The 21,764-nt window shown below is 46.3% G+C and overlaps 1 protein-coding gene across 1 annotated transcript in view; it reads right to left on the minus strand.

Moving 5' to 3' along the window:
• LOC144168682 (diuretic hormone receptor-like) overlaps positions 1–21,764 on the minus strand; it is a 182,249-nt gene that overhangs the window by 107,866 nt on the left and 52,619 nt on the right. The window contains exon 3 of the mRNA XM_077697617.1: positions 17,293–17,384. Coding sequence (XP_077553743.1) covers positions 17,293–17,384 — 92 coding nt within the window. The remainder of the gene's footprint in view (positions 1–17,292; positions 17,385–21,764) is intronic.

The following is a 21,764-nucleotide window of genomic DNA, read 5'->3' on the forward strand; positions in this document are numbered from 1 at the left end:
GGCTCTCTGCACAGGCGGCGTGACTACCGACTGAATCAAACGGGATGAGCCCTGGTTGATCTAAGAGGGGGGGTAATTTGCGTCGCATGCAGTCGTACTCGTTGTGACTGGGGCCGCATTGGGCGCCGCCATGGCAAATCTGTTGACATAAGAAGTCTGGATCACCAATTCTACGCGGCCGACAGAGTAGTGCGGCTGAGCCCACATTTGTTCTGGTTACGATGGCTGTGCCATGGCAAGGACAAGGAGTGTAGAGCTGGGAGCCGCTCCATGCCAGGTTCCAACCTCGTTATGTGCGCATTGCCGGCTTATACAGCTGATAATAATGGCGCAGATAAAGATGATGATGGTGTCGCTACAAGTGCTCAATCAAAATCGCAAGTATGGGGTTTTCCAGGTAAAACATTACAACATTATGTTTTAGATTAGGCTACAATTTCAGTTGGGAAGTTATTGCAATGAGAATAAATTACATTCGAAATTAGGAGCAGCGGTGAGAATGCAGGGATGTATGACTGAAGCTTGTGTGTTCTAGTCACAGTCCCCGGTTGCGTGAGTGGGGACTTCCTATTACGTGTTCTTCGTACATTTCCGACCTCAAATCGATCCGAAGCGAAGCGCATGTCCTACGTGGTAGTTAACCTCCTCCAGCGCCTATAGCGTTCGCATCTGCATCGAATATACAGAAGCTGTACAACACAGGCTGACTCTTCCGGCTGTTCACCAGCTTCTTCCGCCGGCCCGGCGCAATGATCACACTTCGACGTTACAGCTTCTAGATCCAGTCGTCAAGTACGTTCGCCTCTTCCCGTATTGTATTGCTGCCTCCTGGTTATTGGTATTGGTGCCTCCTTAAGTTAATCTAGTGCTTTGCGCTCGTTGATATGTGCAGAAAAAGGTTATAAATGTGTGTATATTTGTCGAGTGCTGCTTTTGTCCTGTTTTTCTTTTTCCAGAGGGTGGAGCTCTCTCAATCTGCAGTAAAGCAGCTTTTTTCCGACTTTCCCTCACAACAGCTGCTGTAGAACACCTGCACAAATTTTGAAAAGTAAAAATTCAATTTCATTCAATTCAGGTTCGGGGACGCAATTCATAATCTTACTCTATCAGGGCGAAAATGTTGATCTTGCCGTGGAATCACAAGTTCAGAAGTTGGAATTTAGAACTCTAAAATTTCGGCACGTGCGATACGGCGAGCAAATGTGTACTTGTATACCAACATTGCAAAGAAGAATTCCGTAGTATTATGTCAAATTTGAAATCGAATTCAAGTTGGTTGCAATTGTGCACGGCTCAAAGTATTTTTTTGCATACTGTAAACGAAAGCTGTTTGCTCATTCCCTCGGAACGCCGAAAATAAGAATAAGTGAATAACCGGGAAATAACATAATTACATTTCCGGCGTTTTGAAATTTCGAGACATATAATAGAACAGTTCTACGGCGAAATCGTGCCGAAGAATCGGGCCATCGATTCAAGTGCCGGCAGAGATAATACACTCAGAAGAATGTCTGGGGATTACGGTGGGGCTGCAATTTGGACTCCCAGCGGAAAAAAAAGGGCGACGAAGGGAAAACGCTCATTCGATCGAGGCGTCCTCGGAAGCCCCCTGTCCCGCAATAAAAATGTGCACGTGCGATCTGAACGGCTCCCTTTTGATAACTTAGCGTTGACATTTTCACCCCAACGGGATGCGCTGCATCAGTAATCTGAAAATACATCAGATTGGTCGGTTTGTCCGCGGAATATTAAACTGACAGCTCCATTATAAAACATCCCTTTCTCTGGCAGTGGAAGAAACGCTGCCGGCTTTCGAGGCTGAAACACACAGATAAGCGGGCAATTCCTTTTTTTTTCAGTCGGGTGAGTTTGACAAGCTCTGCCTCCGCATTACACATCTCTCGAAACCGTTCAGTTATTTTTTCAGGTTTCTGCAAAGCCTTGGCATGTCCGCAGCATATATATACACCTTTAGTTGGTATGAGCCTCAAAAAGCATTTTTAACACGAAAGGAGCAGCTACAATGATCAAGCAATGACGTTCATTGGTCTCTTGCCGTTTTGAGTTGTTTTTAAGCTGAAGCATACACACCGCATAAGAGGATTCTTCTCCGTAGAACTCATAATTATGAAAAGGCTCTGCATAATGACCTGTGATTTCAAAAATTATCTGCGAAAGAGTTGAGATCTCCATTGCCGACAAGCATGCTTTACTTTTTGAAATCTTTTCCAAAAGCGTGTTACTGTCATGCCAGCACGTGGTTAGTGCGAAATGCAATTTATGCATAAAACGTACCCTTCCCTGGCATTTCGTTTCCGTTCTTTATCGCTTGTAAACAATTTGAATGGGTCCAGTTAACTATATCTTTCAATTCGCGTGTAATACTGAAAATAGCCATGCTCAACTCTACCAAAATTATTCCACAAAGAAACATAGGTTTCGAGAATAAAGCTGCTGTTATCAGCCTTGAAGTAATTGAAAATTGAGTACAGGAACGACTGACAATGCTGAAGAAATGCGAAGAAGTTTTTTGTTCCGAGAGTGCTGAGTAATCTGACCCCAGGCGCATTTGTTTTCTCTGTTGAAATTGGGTTGTAATGTCCGAAAAAATATCACTACAAGGCGAAGCATACCAGTTTATGGAAGGAATGAGCAAAGGTGGAAAATGAAAACGATCCACTTTCTCCAAACAGCAACAACCCTATTCCAGGTGAATGTCATGCGGCGATACATTAATGCGGCGAATACGGGAAAATTACTGAAAAATTGGAAATTGGACTACAGTTTGTCTATCTCTGCAATAACTCCGCAGCTCACGCCATGGAAATGGCAATGCTGAATTTTGTGAATTTTTCAGTTACACGCAATCATATTTCGCCGGGAAAAGTTTGCAGGGCATTGATTTGGTTCACGTTGTGGCGTTATCAGGTGTCGCCGAATTAGCAATAAAGAATTGTCTTACTATTACGATACCACTTCCTGATGCGAAATTGAAGCACAGCGCGGACTTCAGTCTTCTCGGGCACGGCGCTTAGCAGCTGTGTCTGAGTAAGTGATCCCGCGATCAGTGAGCGAACCAAGGTGCCCGCTACTCTCCCATTACCTCGCAGCGCGTTTCAGCCGCCGAGCATGTTGTCGTAAATCATGTTTGAACCTCCCGCGCAAATTTCACGTGGTTTGGATGGGCCACGCGACGAGGAGGTCGAGGAAGATCCGGTGTACGTGTAGCACGGCGCGCATTCTGGGCTACTGTGCTTTTTGTCAAATTGCAAGAACATGAAGCGTCCTTTCCTGGATGCCCGGTTTTGCGTCTCCTTTCTCAGACACCACTAAGCGCCAAGGCGCGGTTCACATTTTGCGGGTCCACAGTGCACTGCCCTCCCCCTCACACTTTTGTCATACTTCCGACCTCTGCTCATGGTCGCTCTATGTCGTGTAGCATCGGTGTCCTCTCCGTTCGCTCGTTTATATCGAGGGACGACGGCGACGCAAAAGCACAGGAGCGGGCGTTTAAAGGCGGGTTTATGCTCCGACGTAGCGTAGGCGCGCGCGCGCCCGTTCCACGGTTATGCCACTTCGGTGAACACAGGGACTTCCGTACTTCAACGTCATATAGCTACGTTCCAATTCGGGAACAGCTTGGTAGACAGCTTGCGAACTAGTCTAACTACACGTCTAAAGGAAAACAATTAGAACGGCACCGCAGTCCCAAACGCAACACCAACGAGGTGACAGCCGCGTGGAATACATGTTGAGTAACACAAGCTGCAGGTTTCAAAAATATATTTTTGTTATTATTACAAACTATAAATGACTTATAAACTAAACAAAAGCATTCTCACAACTAGTAAAGTATGCTAAATATTTTAATAAAACAACAACTTATTTGTCACGTTATTACTATACAAAAAAATGGCGCTGGCGTCACTTGGTAGTTTAGACAGGAAGGTAGCCTGCATCGCTGCTGACTTCGATGCTGTCTCTTCGAAGTACCCTTCATCGACTGCTTCGTTCGAAATAAAAATGGCCGTAACATGGCAGACTGTCGGCGAAGACAGAACGAAACTGTCTAAAGGGGACATCAGAACGCACCATAACCACCGGTGCGTCCGACGGGGTTCGGCGCACTTCGGCGACACGGGCGCCGATATAGGACGTGCGTCTAATCCGCGAACAGCGTGTTGGACACGTCGGCTGTGTATCCCGGGATTCACCTCACCATACCTTCCCGCTCACTCACCCACGGCCACGCCTGGCCATGCGGGGCAGGGCTAGAGCGGAGGTTCGAACCTTTCGTGAAGTTCACGAAAGTAGTCGCACTAATCGCGAATCCTTCTGCAAACGCTCCAGCCCGCGCCAACTACAAACGGTTCACCCTTGCCACGTTGTGAAGACGTGTCATTGTTTAGTAATGTCTGTATTGATAACGCGGGTGCATACAATGTCCACTTACAACCGTGTTCGTGGACTTTTCCGGTATCCCAACGGCCCATGTATTCAGAAATGGCCACGCAGGAAATTTGACAGCCTCGCTTCTTATCACGGGCAACTAAAAAATCCGTTGAACCTCCGCCATTTTACCTTGGAACTGCAATTGTTGGAGATGCTATCATCTAAAGGATTACAGATGTGCGCAAATTCATTTTTGTGTACTTCACCCGTTCCTGAAAACTTCCGTCTAGATTTTGTGCATTCTTAATATGCGAGAGCAAGAACGTCCGATGCTCCAAAGTGTCTTAGCGTGAGGCGTTGCATAGCGAAAATGCATTGCAACACAAAATTCCCAGTGCGGGAACTATTAGCACGTGGTCGCGCTGAAAGTCGGACGCCGTTCCAAACATGGAGTTCTACCCTCTACGACTCGTAAATGTGCACGTTCAGATGTCTCGACCTATTTTTTCGTCATTCTAACGGATGCGTGTCTACTTAGTTTACTCCGGCTCTACGGGGCCCCGGTCTGTCGTCGCGACAAGCAGCCGTTCCCCTTTTAAATTTCACTTCTGTTGTTGCACTGGCCCCCAGCTTCGTTGGTCACTGCTTTGTGTCAGTGGAATGCATCATCACATTTTAAGATATAAGTAACCGCGCAGACACGCTCAGCCGTGGCTACGATGTTCCAGTAATGCTGAAACATATTTTCATTAAGGAAATAATATTGTACGTAAGATATTGTACGAACACACAAAATAAGACCACATCCCAGCGTTCTTGTTTATTAGCACTTCGCCGCACTCCCAATTCTAAGCTCGCTAAAGAAAAGAAAATCTTTGCGACTTTCCGTAAACAGTGCTCGTCCCTGTTCGGAACTGCAAACGTTACACAGTTAAACAATTTCTAAACGCCAGTGTCCTCGGTGTTGTTGTCCCCCAAGAGTAGTAAGCTCAGAACAGTGGTGCAGAAACTGCATATTAAAATTGACAATGACATTCTCTGCGGCAAAGAAAGGGAACAGGCCGCCCATCTGTAGCACAAGTGTGTGCTCCGTTCTGGTACCGATGATGTACTCACCTAATTTATTGTTGCACTGGATGAAGAAAATTCCTAATATGTTGATCGCCGGACACGTTTCAACACCTTTTGGCAAATATTGATGATAGATTATATAGATATTTAGTTATCGTAGCACCAAAGCGTTACATACCTTGTTTTTGGCCTACATTTTCAGAAAGTCGCTTGATAGAGTATTCGCATAAGTGGCTTTGTAAAAGGGTCCTCAGTCGAAAATGAAAGGATTCGCGGAAACCTACTTCGCATACAACCGGATCAGAAACCGAAATCCTGGCCTTTCAGTTTGAGTTTATTTACCACCCGCCACCAAAGTAAGGAAACCAGCTGACGCTTCCCCTTCACGAGTGGAAGTTAATATGCAATACCTTTGCATATTATTGCATGCAATAATATGAAATGCAATACTTGTATACCTGTCTGTTTTTTTTCTTCTTTTCTTCCTTTGTTTTTTTTTTCTTTTCTTTTTTTTCTCTACACCTGTACGACTATGTAATTGGTCATATCATTATCGTTGTACCAACTCCCACTCCTTCTTGGGCCATTTTTATGGCCTGCGGTATTTTAAAAATAAACAAATAAATAAATAAACACTTCTGAAAATGCAAATACCGAGAGCAGTTAGCTTTAGCAGTTTAGTTCAATTCAATTTCAATTCAATTCGTTATTTTACTTTGAGAGGAAGGGGCTGGAGCTATAAACTGTGAGTCCAGCTTGACAAAGGCTCCAGCCCCGTATACAATGGCATCAGTGTCGGCGGTGCGACACTCGTCATAGGTAAAACATAATTGAAATAACCATTACACAACAAAAACACTCAACATAACAAAAAAATTCATTATACATATTGTAAGCAGAACTGCCTCAGATTGTTTTTAGGATAATATATAATGTTGCTGACAAACTTTGAAAGGCGTAATATAGGCATATTAAATACTCTTGCTGTTAACTAAATGTTCAGGGTCTTTTTATGCAACAAAAAGGTATTGAGCATCAGAATAAAAATGATTCTGGGAAATCCAAGAAACACACTGATGTCAATAAAATAAGTGAGTTCAGACGGTGCTACACAATTCCTGGCAATGTAACCTAATATGCGAGTTGGGATGGGAAGTGACGTCAAAATTTTCTGAGTGCAGCCTGTTAAGCAGGACCAGCCTGTTAAGCTTTAGCTTTAGCAGTTAACTTAGCGTTCAGCTCCGCACGTCTCAAACATACTTGAAACAGTGCTGTCAGGAGGGAGCGGCATTCGTAGCGGCGCTTAGTTTCCCTTAAGTAAACTACCATTAGTAAACTACCGCAACCTAAGTGAGTTGCGGTAGTTTACTAATGCGGTAAGTTAGCAGTTCTGCAGTACCGCAACTTCAGTAAGTTCTGGTACTGCAGAAAGGAGCGCAATAAAGAAGCCTAATAAAAATGGTTTTCTGCTCTTCTTTCACCCATTTTCAGGTCCGATCGCCTTTATTTAGTTATTTGCCAATGTTTATTTTCTTATTGGTTTATTAACAATTAAACTAAGGACCCCTGAAGGCGTTCTTAGGGTAATTGAGGGAGAGGGACAAAAGAGCCAAGCACATAATAGCAGAATACGGTGAAGGTCACAAACGATGCGCTGCCAAACAAAAAACCGCAAAGACGGCATTTAAGGATGACATTCGACTGCCTCTCACTCAGAAATACAGAATTTGCTTTCCCAATTTGGGAAAAGTTTCTATCCATTTCTAGCAAACGTTTTCGCTCGGGTACATATCGTTCTTGAGCTTAAAGCTTTTAAGCGTACTTTCGCTAATGCTTACCTTGAAGGTCTTATTGGCTTCGCAGGCTTTGAAATATAAATTGCTTGAAAGTCGTTCACAAAACTTTTTCACCGAAACAACTACAAATAATTTAGGCAAGTACAGCATGCTCAGCCAGAGGCTATATGTCGAGACCAACCTTTACTATACCGCCAACCTAATTTGCCCGTAAAGTAACTTGCAACGCCAAAAGAGTCCATGCCTCTCTAATGACGTGCGGTGCAATCGGTCATTGCTTCAGTAAGAGGAGCCGCCAAAAGATTATTTGCATGAGATCTGTTTCTCTTCAGGATATCCGTGTTCTAAGAGAAGACGCTATGATTGTTGTTACGATTCTGCGCGCCGCTGCCATGTTCCTGCGTCCTGCAAATTTCAAGTGCAAGCCTGCCTCGGACGGATAACAACATGCCGCCGAACGGCCAGCGCAAGGGCGACTCGCTGTCAGCGTGATTCAAACTTCACCGGCTGCAAACGCGGCGTGTAGCGCCTTGTCTTGGTGGGCAGAGACGCCGCAGCCTAGGTATCCCCTCTCCCCGACTCTGCGTGCGCTGCTACTGCTGACCCCTCACGAACTCTGTAAAGAGCGTTTTGGGTGTCTGTACTAAGTTAGCGCGGTTTGCAAAAGCATGTGGGGAGTTTGACAATTAGCGCTTTTAGCCCCTAGCGCAGAAGTCTATTCGTTTTGGAGCATCGATTCCACGCTGTGACTCGGCTGGAGTCTGGTAATGTAACCTCGTCCGCAACGGTATTTTTTCTGCACTGCTTCGGCTCATCTATCGCCATGGAGAAAAACCAGTTAAGTTTGCCTTCGGCGTCTTGTCGTCTTCACAAAGGCAGCCACTCTGCTGGCCGCTTTCCGCTACCACGCATGACGGAGGAGACGGAGCTCTCTTCGGGGACGCCTTCCCGACAGTATGAACTGGTGGCAGCGGTGAGATGGCAACTTCGCAACAAATGTTTGGCAGTGGTCGGTTGGAAACTTTGTAACAACTGGAGCGAGCGGTGCGCCATCTAACAGAACGGACGTCAAGGCGGCTTCGGACTTCGCAGACCTCACGCCGGTCAATGGTGAGTGCGGCACCTTTCTTCATGGAGTTTTACTAGGTTTCTGAGGATAGCTAGTAGAACGGGTATTTTTGTCACGTGGGTTATTCGCGCCTAACAATTTGGGTGCAGCGGGAACGCAGCAGTTTAGACCAGCCATGAACTCGCAGGTGTTGAAAAAATCACAGTTTTTGGAGCTTGCAAAAGAGTTGCGCTTGGATGTTTCAGATGGGCTAAGCAAGCCAGAACTGTTACAGGCAATACTCGCTCTTGGAGCTGACGATGATCAGCTGTCGGAATGCATTGAGCTTACCAAGGACGTCAGGCTGCAGGGGCTGAGCGCCAGCGAGAACAACGAGAACAGCAGCTGGAGATGAAGAAACTAGAACTTCAGCTAGAGAGGCAGAAGCAGGCGCATGAACTCTAGCGCTAGAAACGAGAGCACGAGGAAACGATGAGAGAGTACGACCTTGGGATCGAGTCACTCCAACGGAAAAGAAGCTCAAGCGAGAGAGTTCAAGGGCAGAACAAGAAACTAGAGCACGAGATTCACCTCCAGCGGGAAGTAGTGAAGTTGAAAAAGCCGGAGTTAAGACTGTCGCTTAAAAGAGGCCTCGTTTTCGAGAAAAGCAATGTGCTAGCGCTGTCAGTAGCAGACGCTCCGACGCGCGAGTCAGAGGCGACCGTTGCGCAAGGAGGTTATACTCCGTGCCGTTGCGGGCCGGCAGCACGGCGTCGAGGCTAAGAGGCATAACCAAGACGCATTAGCTCAGGCTGTCGAGAGAGGGCCGTACACGTCCACTGAGTGCGATGATGTGTTGGAGTTGGTTTCAGAGTTCTCCGCAGATTAATGAGATAGTTCAAATTCGCGAGAGGCACTGGGAATGGCTACCGAATTTAATGTGAACATTTCGCAATATTTCGTTTCACGACGTTTCGCAGGAATGCGTAAACGCATAAACGATGAGGCCACTGATATGCACCACGAGTCCGCTAAAACGGAGGGTGCTTGTTCCCACGGCATTTCTGAAAAGAGCGACGTTGCGGCAAAGCGTGTAGTTGAGCCAGTGAACGGTTTTCCACGGTTCAATCAGGAGTAATGATTATCTGGCCACTCAGTAAGCCGATTCCGTTGTGCCACCAGCTCACGTAAACGACCTCAAGCAAAGGTCACCAGAGCTCATTGAGATTTCGGCGACGCGGGCGGCTGGGCTGTCTTTCGAGACCGGGGAGCTTATAGTGTAGTCCTCAAAGTCGGAAAGGAGAACGAAAGCACCCCTCGATGTTCGTTTGCTGAGGGCGAGGGCTTGCTGTAAGGGCGAGGGACGGAGAGGTAGAGGCTGATGAAAATTACAAGGTGTCTAAAGAGCATGTCGTGGGCTTGTGACTCCCAGCTGAGGCTACCGATGACAGGCCAATATCGGCTAAACTAGATAAGATTCCGGTGTCCCATGTGGCTGAGCCGAAGTCGGCAACCGACGAGCGGGAGCGCAGAAGAGACAACGAAAACGCGTTCCAACATTCTCTTGCTGAAGGAATTTGTAAAAAGGCGCAGAACGAGGACAGGTAAAAATTCCACGCGTACTTACGGCGCGTGTTTCAGAGCGGGAACGCCGGCGGAGAAAGCCGTGAGCTCGCATCGCGCCGAGGGAAAGCCGCCTGCAAGATGGAGTACGCGCCTCTCATTTGAAAGCTGGAAAATCTCGCTGGCTTCCCAGCGCGTTCGGCCTTTGTTCATAAGAACGGGCGGTGTCCTCTTACACGGTGCCAGCAGTTTTCTGGGAACGGGCGCACCGAGGTGCGATTCAAAAAGAGGAAAGCTCAAATGGCAGCTCCCAGCGCGAGAGGTGGCCTGTGCACGTCTGAATTCCGCGGTTGTATTGTTTTTTATGATGTAGGTTTCGCCCCTACGATTACATTCCTTTATCTGTGGGACATCTCCAATTGAGCGAAATGTCACCCCTAAAGTTCGTGCGCTTGGCCAAAGTGCTGCTTGGTAAAAATATAACTAGTCTACTTAGTGAATCGCGTAATTTTATAGCGAATAAATACCTTGTAGAGCTTCAGTGTGGATTCGTCTTCGCACTGGCCAGCGATGCGGTTGTGTTTTTTGTGTTGTTCTGTCGCTTTTGCCTGACCATGCCAGAGATGTTCCTGGGTTGCCCCTATTCGTCCAGTGACCGGTACGGCGAAGCTCCAGCATGGTGTCGTTCCGCTAAGGGCTGGAGCCGAGCGTCTGCCCAACAATTTGCTTCGAGAGCATCCCTCTGGACAACGCTTGAAGACCCTTATCTATCAGGATCTCGGACCCGCGGCGGAAAAGCAGTTACGATTCTGCGCGCCACTGCTATGTTCGCGCGTCCCGAAAATTGTGAGCGCAAGGCTGCCTCGGACAGATCACAACATGCCGCAGAGCGGCCGGCGCAAGGCCACTCCCTGTCGGCGTGATTCAGATTTTGGTGGCTGCAAACGCGGCGTGTAGCGAATTGTCTCGGTGGACAGACGCCGAAGCCGAAATCTCTCTCCCCTCTCTCAGACTCTGCGTGCGCTGCTACTACCGAACCCTCACGAGCTCTCAAAAGAGCGCTTTGCGTGTCTGCACAATGTTCGTGCTGTGTGCAAAAGCAGGTGCAGGGTTTTTTAGCGTTAGCGCTTTCGGCATAATTACGGTGCCCGAGCGCAGAAGTCCATTCGTTTTAGAGAAGCGAATGCATGCTCTCACACGGCTACACTCCTGTGCTGCAACCTCGCCCGGAAGGGTATTTTTGCAGTATTTCTTCGGCTCATCTTTCACCATCAGTAAACCGGTAACGTTTGCGTTCGGCTTATTGTCGTCGTTACCAGGGCAGCAACCTCTGCTGGCCGCTTTTCACCACGCTAATACCCATGAGGGAAGCGACGGAGCCCTCTTCGGGGACGCCTTCCCGACAGTAATATTGTGCACAAGAGGAAGACCCAGCATTAGGTGGTTCTTACTTGGTTTCTTGATATGACGGTGGCTTTTTTTATTTGAAGTTGGTTTTTTGATATGACGGTGTCCTGTGGGATGCCTGGGTTGCGTAGTTTCCAGCTAACACGATATTTTCTTTGTTTGAAAAATCTTCTTAACAAATAGGCAGCACAAAGCATCACGATATTTTTGCTTATCAAAATATTTATGCGGTACAAATGCGTATTTTATATTGAGATTTTTTTTCTAATTTCCTTATTAGGTTTTCCTTACAGCTAATAAATTCAAGATATAGAAAAACTCACCTTTTAAAACCGACCGAATCTGAGTTCTTGTGCTCATCACGCCGAAACAAATCTTCGCCTATAACACAGACCGCAGCGGAAGGCTGGGGATTATTTGCGTCAAAATCGGAATCTTTTGGTTGAAATATCGACACACGGGAATTTTTCTAATCATCTGAAAAGCGGCCATCACTGCCGGAATCCTACACGTGTCCTGGGATTAAAACACAATGCCGCAGCAATTAGGCCACCGGTTCTAAATGCCAGCTGCTCCCATCCGCCGTCGTTACACTCTCTTCTGCTGGGAATCCCCATTGCTTTGCAAGCTCGTCCCTTTTCTAAATTTGAAGCTCTGCTATTTCCTCAGCTGCTTCCTACTTGTTTCTCTCGCCTTCAAGTGCGACAGTGTTTCCAGGGCACCTAATAGCCAGAATATTGGTATGGCTCGTATTGTTTACTCAATCCAGCTACCCGGTCAAAGAAAAGAACGCTAAGACACGAAACAGGAGCTTTCCAGACTACTAAAACTCAAGGCATTGCTTTGTCATACCTACATTACTCAGCGGCAAGGAAATCTCCGAAATATTTGAGTAAAATGTGAGTTCTTAACTGACACTATTACTGTTCTGTTAGGTAGGAATCCACGCTGGATTTTATGGTTGAAAACAGGAAAAGGATACTGTTTGGCTGCGCCAAACTATCAGCATCCTCCGAAAGCTGCACAAATCCGCGTTTAATTTTTTATTCCCCAAAGCTCACATGTGCTACAAAACAATTTCGTAGCCTTGGATCTAAGTACACAGCGAGCGGGGCGCTATATTCCGTTCCCGTGATGCTGCAACAAGCTCTGAGCTTGCGCTAAGGGGCTCAACCTTAGTTAACCATGCTGGTAAAGCGCGCCGGGCACACAATCCGAGTATGTAACTGAGTACCAAAGAAATGTATCAGACCACCTGCACTTCCGAAAGGGATGCGTAGAATTGACCGGAGGAAAACTTAAAATAAAAATGGCAAAATTTTGTTAGAACCCCTGTGGCCGGCTTTTTAGCGTCAGAATCTGTGAGCGCGGCCGTTGCTTTCTTTCAGCAGTTGCTGAAACGAAAAGCCGGAATGTTGAAGGCGAACCAAAAGATGGCGCAACGCTACGTCGTTTCTGCTGGTGAGTACGGAAACGAATTTCCTGGGTTCGGCGGCACTGCTTGAGTTCTAAGTAATGGATCTACGGACTGTTTTATTGGCTTAGGTGGTGGTTGTGGTTTGCCGGACAGGTATGCCTCTTCAGGCAACAAGCTTATAAAGCATTGGCCAATTCCGCAGTACGTGTTTGTGGTAGTCTAAAGGTATGTGTCACTCTTCGAGATCAACAGCAGCAACTGCCGGGCATTGCCGAACTTGCCCAAAATTTGCGTATGAGTTATACAGCGTTAACCAATGGCCACAGATTGGCATAAATTGGCACCTAGTAAAGCGAAGCTTTAGTGATCTTACCATTGGCGGTGACGTTCTAACGGGAAGCTTATTTGGACTCATGGCGGTGTCGTCACCAAGTGGACTTCGGGACAGCTAACTGTACTCAGTGGGAAGGGATTGGTGACGATAATACAACATAAAAAATGCCACCCGTGGTCGGATTTGAATCTGGATTATTCGCGCGATGAAGCTGGTATCTATCAATAGCGCCATCATCGGTTTCATCGCTTTAATTGGACATCAACAAAAAGGCACGGACAATGTTAAAACGACTGACGCTGCGGTTGCTAGAGTAGCATACTTGTAAACGTGCTTGTTCAATACTTTTTGCACCGCGGGCAGCCAGTCCTGTACACATGGCTGGGCCTTCCACACTTGTACGATTATCCTGCCGTATTCGGAGCAGTACTGCTTCGCCGGCTTGGCATCAATATCGCTTTTACGGAAATCTGTGGGAGACCTCCATATACCGTGCAAGACCACAAGCTAATCATAAGCTACACTTCATCGTCTTCTACACATAGGAGCCGAGTACCGTGACAGTCAAGGTTTCTACAACTGGAACGTTACTAGAGCCAACGTCTATTCTAGTAACGTTGGTAGTGATCACGAGGGAAATCATTTTAAATCAAAAGCACTCGTAGTGGGATCGATAGCGTACATTTAAAAAAACGAGTGCATTTCCACATAGACTGGTTGGTCGACCGAAAAGCGCTGGTAATATCTCTGGACACACAGCCCGTGGGTGAAAATGGGCTTCCACTGTCTCAAAATGGTTACTTGGAAATCACAAAAAAGGAACGGCTCGAGATAAAACAATACATGCACCTATCACGAAGAATGGGTACACTAGTAGAGCTTTATTAAATGAACCCCGTGTCGTTGTTTTAAGTGCGAATGCACTTCTTAAGCGAGCCTGAATCGTCCGCCGCCGTAGTCCGCATAGCAACAGCTGCGGGTGCGCGCGCTCCTCGTCTTCCCTAGCAACGGGGGGAGATGGGCGCGCGCTGCCAGGCCGCGTCCCCATGGCTCATTCTTGTTGTTGTTCCTGCTGACATGGCACATACCCACGTGGGGGATTAGCCAGGAATCGGGCGTGAGAAGGGCTAATGCACCCGCTTAAAGGAGTACTGACACGAAATTTCAAAGCTGAGATCCGCTCTAGCAATCAAGTACAACGACAACACAAATAGGTGTCTGTGAATAAATGCATCTTTCTTTCTTTGTAGTTGTGTGTGTGTGTGTGTGATCTCTCTTTCGCGAACATTACCGAACCGCGCAAATTCAACTCGTGCATTCGCACTTTCACATTCTTCCCCTCGGGGAAATGCGGGGAATTTTTTTACGCTCATACTGGAGCGCGTCACAGAGAAAGACCGCTCCCCAAGAATCCAGGAACACGTGTTTGGTTATTTTATGCTTCTTCTAGAGAGTACAGTCCACACCCTATTAGACAAAGACGCCCTTCTCCAGCATCCACGTTTTCACGGGTGGAGCACCAGGCTGTAGGTAAAAAAAAACGGGTTTTAAACCAAGCGGAACCGACATTCCTGTGACCCGTTTCAATACGTTTTGCCAAGGTTTTGAACGGCACAACGTAATATACAGTGGAACTAGCAAACACAGATCAATTAGATCTCTATACAACGCTTTTATCTCGACATTGCACAGGTATTCTATGGAAAATCGTATGCACAACAATTGAGTCGCTTGGACAACTCCATGGAGATAACCGCGAATATCTCCGGAAAAAGGTTCGATTGTACAAACAACATAGTGTGACAAAGGCCTGCTCAAACGTAAGTGAAAAACGGTGCGAAAAAAGAGTATTTTGCGCTTCGTGCAGAAGGAAAAAAAATTAGCAGTGGCTTAGCTCGGCTATGACAGGATATACGTATCGTGAGCTAAGGTTCAGCTAGTTATTCTTAGGGTACCTGGTTGTCTAGGATTAGCAGATTACATGCTTACTGCTGCTAAAACGAGTTCCAATCCAATCCAATCCAATCTAATCCAATCCAACCCAATCCAATCTAATTCAGTCCACTCCAGTCCATTCCAGTTCTTGCTTCTCGCGCATACGCAGCACTGGCTCTCCAGGAGCCACGCGAAACGGATATCTAGCGTCTCCACGCAGCGTCAGACTTGGCTACTGCGCAATGGAGGCGCACAGCTGGGCACGCGCCGGCGCCATTGCGTCTGCCGCGGCTATGACGTCACTCCGCTGGAATGCGCAGACTGGGGAATGTGCAGACCCAATTCTCTACACATCCGTACTCCAATTGGATTGGAAATCCAATCCAATCCAATCCAAGCCAACCAAGCCAAGCCAAGCAAATCCAATGCTCCTCGCGCTTGCACAGCACGGCCCTTTAAGGTCCACGCGAAACTGCTCAAGCTCGGCCAGTGTAGCTTACGCTACAAAACCAAGTTCACCACTTTACGCAGGAAAAGAAGCGCCACTGACAGGGCCCCGGATTGGACGCGTCGAAACGGATTCGTGCGACTCGTGCGCTCCCTGGTAGATCCCCAAATACAGACGCCAAACACACCTTTGCGCATGGAGCCATACACAGTAGATCACCACCAGGACGTACCCGCCGCGGCGGTTCAGTGAATAAGGCGTTGTGCTGCTGAGCCAAAGGACGCGGGTTCGTTTCCCGGCCGTGGCGGCCGCTTTTCTGGTGGAGCCGAAAAGCGAAAACGCCTCTATTCGGCGCACGTTAAAGATTCCCAAGTCTTCAAAATTAATCCCGAGCCCTCCACTAAGGCGCGCCTCATCGCCTGTGCAGCGTCCGTGTGTTAAACCCCCATAATCAATCACCTGCAGGACGTGCCATGCATACCTTATCCGCAAAATAGATACACGCTGTCGTGTGTGCGTTCTACCGTTCACTTCCCATTTTTCCGTCCTGTCGCGTAGCTCTGCCATCTGCCTTCGCAAGTAACGATCGCTATCACAGTGGCATTATAGTGGCGCACCGAGATATTTCGGAGACGTCAGTTCCCAGCTTATGCACTTCTATACACTTGGTGTTACCATGCCACATGTCCAAGCATTTTCCCAGTCTGCAGGGCTTCTGCTGACGTAGCAGAATACTTTTCGTGTCTTAACGGCCTCCCCTACGGTCACCTAATACGAGAAAAAGAGCGATGTTATCAGCGTGCGGAAGCACGCGTTCTTAATACTCAAAGAGAAGCATACTATGAACAAACAGAGCGGTACCCTTGACGCACAGATCATGACACTTCGGCTGGAGTAATAGGTGCCTTGTTTATAACAAGACTTGTAGCGCACTCCTGATGTGACATAGGAACTCCTGCAGTAATAACCCTTACAGCCTCGAGATGCTCTATATAATAACAAGCAACATTCGTGTGACACCTGGTCGACAGCTTTTTCAAGGTTGATTTCAAGCAAGGCGAAAGCGGACGGCATGTTATCGCTGCACCGTTATATGAATGTTGGTTGTACTTGAGCGTCCTCTTAAACAACAGGTTTGTTGTCCTACCAGGTCTTTATCAAAGCCGCTAGCCTCTTAGCGAGTACTTCCATTAATATCTTTTACTTCACATTTGTTAAAGTATGGGTGTATACGTGGTTATACGCATCAAGTCCCTATCATCCACTGCATTTGGGATGAGCACAGTATGTGATTTCGAAATGTATGGGGTAAAGTACCCGGCCCGTATAAATACAAGTATTCACATGAAGAGCACACAGCCGCCCGCTTCGGGGTTTGTCCGCTTTGTGTAGCCCTTGAATGTGGAATGCTTCGCGTTACCACATAGTTGTCGTTTTGACAGAAGGGTAGTTGTTTTTTTATGCTGAATTGTATCACAGAGAGTTATTTACCCTGATAGTTTGCTTTGAGTAGGTCTAAGATTGACTATATTAGCAGAAAGTACAGACCTTCTTCTTATCCCCGCAGATGTACATATGCGACCGATGAGAAACCGATGAGTGCATAAGAAAACATTACAAATTAAAGCATTCTGACGGGCTAGTTGGTCTCACATGATTACAAAACTTATAATATTACAAAACGTTGCCATGTGCATTTATTTGATATCGCAACAAGTTGTACAGGGACGAGATTATAAAACTTTGCCATGAGCATTTCTTTGATAATATAAGTTGTACACAGATGAGTAAAACCGCGGTAATCCTCGCTGAAATTGGCCAATGTTTAAAATACCCTCGAGAATTATCACAGACTTTGCGGCGGTAATGCGGATTACTCACCTCTCGATCGACTTCGATGAGGGGCTTGCAGCTGGAGTAGTCGGACCTGTCTGCCCACGTCCCGTTCTCCAGGCATGTTCGTGTCACGTTGTCTGCGATAATGAACGTGAGAAAACGTTACTGTCTTTTGAACAGCAACCATCTCTTGTTCGTTCACATTTGGGCTCATTTTGAGTACTGTTCTAAAAGGTTGGAGAAGGAGAAAGAAGTGACTCCAAAGAAATACACATTTTTTTGTCGCCAAGTACTTTCTCAAAGTAACACTGAGATACTCCTCTGCACAGGAAATTACTGGTACTCACCCTTCGCTTATTTATTTGTTGTATTACTTACCGCTAGCAATGCTCATATGTGCGCACGAGTTTTCCTCAGTAAAACAGAGTGTATTGAAAAAAGAAAACAATAATAACCTGTTATACTAAACTTAGTGGTAATCGGTAACCCTGGTAGTGCACAGAAGTACTCGCACAAATTTCTTGATTCTTGAAACAATTGACTCAAGTGAACTTTTAGTCAAAAGTGTTTCGGCGAATTTCTACTCATACTGAACACACTGAACATGTTCTATTCATGTCTAAACTGTATCTATGGCTTTGACTAAGTAAGACGTATGTAACCACCAGAGTCTGTGCAAACACTGCTGCCTGTACTGGCTGTTAAGAAAAGTTACTACGATTGTAGAGCATGTTCATGCAGTAATAAGCGTCGATAATCCGAGTAGACGGTCTGATTGAGCCCTAGCTATTTAAAACATCATGAGGCAAAAATATCAAGATGTTCCCGCGCCCAGCATACACGTTTGTGATGTTTTAGCCACAATTTGATACCAATCGTTGCATGCTACAATAAACGCTACAATCAGGAATACGTCACACGCCGTCGTGCAATTGCGGGCATCCGCCACAAATGCTTTGCATAGGAGATGTGACATCCTAAAAAGCACGTTTATATTTTGTTTGTGCTGAAGAACAAATAAGTGAAAAATAAACAATTATTTGAGAACAGCTTGGCTAAAGATAAGAAAAACCAAAAGCAACCTTCTCAGGCCTGAAGAAAGCGAAGCTTCTAGCACCTGAATCTGTAATATTCAGGAAACATTTGTCGAAGGACTTAATTAAAAATACAAGGCTTTTGGCCAAAAACAAGAGCATACAGAAGGCATCGCGCACACCGTAGCCATGATCGGCCACAAGTTGTGGTTCATGAGGAAACACAGGAGCAACCCCCATCTGCTCCCGCCGCCTATGGTGGGATTACGCAGGAGCAGCTGTAACATAATTCAAATAACTACAGTGTAACATAACCACAGGATGAGCGGTGGATGTGGACGCAGAGAAAAAAGCCAGGTGGTCCGAAAATGACTGACTGCCTAAATGCGGAGTAATCATTAATATACATTTTATTCGGTGGAATCAAAAGCAACAGGTTCTTTTCGTGCAGAGTGAGCGATACACTCATATAAAACGAACAGAGACATGCACATTTAGCGCACCGTATGTCTCCAATAAAAGTAGAACGTCACAAGTAAATCTCACTTCCAACCACCCATTCCACAACAGCCTGCCTGGCACGTTGAGCAGACAAAATGGCCGCTGCCGCTGATGGTGGTGGTGATGATGATAGTGGCTCCGTCATTTGCTTCTGGATGCCGCTGCTTAAAGTGCGGCGCGTTTTCTTTCAGAGTGTGCCTGAAGAGAATCGACACTTCTGCCCGGCAAAAAGTCTCGGAGCCTGACTAGGGCTCCTGCTCCGGTGGCAGGCAGGGTGCGGGGACTGTATATTAATTGCTCACTTGCAGTCGAGTGTACAAAAACAAAAAAAAACAAAAAAGAAGGCTACAGAGAGTACAGTTGCGGTCGTGCTCCTCGAACGCTCAATGTGCGACCACTTTGGACAAAAAAGAATACAGAACCAAATTTTCACACAGGCTATGGTATCAAAACACTCGCGTGTTTTTCTCTGCCGTGCAAGGAGTGAACGAGCAACATAATACACCCGAAAGAGAGACGTACTTCAGCATAGATATCTACAATTTCGCTGCAACAATTTATTGTATGCTTCGGTAAATTGCAATTAACTACTCTAACAGGAAATTTTTAATCTGTGTTTTTGACAACCGTTGGCGAAAATTAATGTGTTTCTGAACTTTGTTCAATAAGGAGGGGATTTGATAATCTGTGTGTTGCCGGCCATAGTTTGTTCTTGTAGACGGCATTGGTCGATGTAGTCTACGTAAGTTATGTTCTGTGGCGGTTACAGGGCTGGACGTGTTGTATAACTTGTTATCCCTAATGTACTGAAGTAATTTGTAGCAGTATATTTTATTTGCCCTAGGAAGTGAATACTTTATAAAGAGTTCATATGTAGATAGGCATTGAGGCCTGCCGTACTAATTTTCGAACATTCTTAATACCTTCTCATGCAACAAGGGCAATTTGTTATAGTTCTGGGCAGTAGTTGTGCCCCATACTAAGGCGCAGTAGGAAAGCTTAGAGAAAAAAAAAACGAATAATAGAGCGTCTTTTTTAACCACAACGGTATGATATCTCGAATTTTATATAAACAGCCCACCGTTTTGCTCAGTTCAGCGGTTTATATACACACATGTGTAATCCATGACAGATTATTTTCAAACCACACCTGAAAATTTCTGTGCTTTTGATTGCTTGAGTCTGCTCTTCCGATAGATCAAATCTATAGTATATTTCACTGGTTTATTAATCGGTGTGAACACGACGTAATTGGTTTTACTTATTTTTAATTGTAAATTATTGATAAGCAGCCAGTGCGATAGAACCCTACTTTCCAATTATGGCAAGGCGATATCCGTAAAGAATATATTGGTGTCGTCGGCATACATTATTATTTTGGGTAAATCAGGTATCGCCGGTTGATCATTGAATATAAATTAAATAGCATTGGTCCGAGTATCAATCCCTGCGGAACACCAATATTTTTCGAAGTTTAGCTGAGGGTATACCATTTACTAGCACATACTGATACTGATTTGCTAAGTAGTTGCGAAACAATTCAATGGGATCACCACGAATACCGACATTCTCAAGTTTTCTTATATTCTAGTTACACGGGCGCAGTTAACCACGGTTAAGCAAACCGCGGTTAGACAAAACCCCAGTTTGCTACGTTACACGACAGACGAAACTGTGGTTACCCTGCTAACTATGGTTAACGCAAATTGAGCTTGGCCACCTCAGTTCGGACACGCGAACCGCGTTTTCCGCAGCGCCAGTGTTCCAAATCGCAGCGGTCAGTTAGGACGCAAGTTGCGGCACGCATCAGCGGAGGCTAAAAAAAAAAGAATCACCCGGTGTTCGGAGGAGACGGAGGCCCTCAAATAATCGGCTCTCCAAAGTGGCCTCCAAGGCGCTTGCGTTCTTTGTGTCGCTCTACGGCGTGACTGCCCGTGAGCAGTGGCTCGTTTCCCGATCCACCCGATAAACTACTGTAAAAGCCGTGCTAAATTTGAAATTGCGCGCGTCGTTCGCCAAAAAAATGGATAAAGCAGGCAATCATGAAGCGTTTCCAGCACTCGGAAACGATTCGCGCGCACGTCGGCCGTGCCTGCAAACACGCTGGCGGGCCTGCCCGCACGGCAGTGAAAGCAGCTCGAACTAGCGTCACTAAATAAGCTAGGATTAAGAGTACCGCCACTTCGTTAGGAGCCATCTTGTTTCTGGCTTGCAGTGTTGCCATCTCTCCCAACAAAACCGCCGCCGGTTGTGACGGGCAGAGTGTGGCCCGGCCGCTCTAACGTCCGCGCAGCAGAGAGAGGGAGAGGAGAGGCACCAGAAACAAAATGGCTGCACCCATATGTAAACAAATATCACGTGGTTCCGACCAACCAATGAAAATCCTGGTGGCACATAACAATGATAGAAAAGAGTGCTGATACTGTAAAGGCCTTTATTTAGTGACGCTAGCTCGAACAGGCCCAGACCACGGCAGTTACAGCTTGTCGCCGCTCTTCGAAATCAATCCGATCACGCAAAAGAACGTCCACATGCGAGAAAGTGGATGTTAGTGTGGTGAAAAAGTTGGTTATGTGCTGTGATTCGCAGCTGTAAAGATATGGGTGGTCAAATATCCACCGCGATGCTAAGCCTAAAGTTTCCAACACCGAGCCGACCCATGACAACCAAGCCGGTTGCGAGCTGATAGGGTAGCCCCTGTCTCGCCGCGCGCGAGTGCGTCGTGTTTGTGTCTGCAGCAACTTTTTAAAAGATATTTCCTTTTGTCTGCACAGATTCTTTTTTGTTTTTTATTGTGAGGTTACAAGTTTGTTAATTTATTTTTTTTCGATCACAACCAAGTCCACACACTTGAAATTTCGCGTGTAACAGCCAAAACCGCAGTTTGCGATAACCGCGGTTAAATTTTAGTAACCACAGTTAAACGTAACTGCGGTTACTTCCGCCATGTAACTCGGGTATTAGAAGGATTTGGTGATTTAC

Source organism: Haemaphysalis longicornis, unplaced genomic scaffold (assembly GCF_048455015.1).
Source record: "Haemaphysalis longicornis isolate Haplotype H1 unplaced genomic scaffold, Haemaphysalis longicornis Haplotype H1 scaffold_2, whole genome shotgun sequence".
NCBI classification, from domain to species: Eukaryota; Metazoa; Arthropoda; class Arachnida; order Ixodida; family Ixodidae; genus Haemaphysalis; species Haemaphysalis longicornis.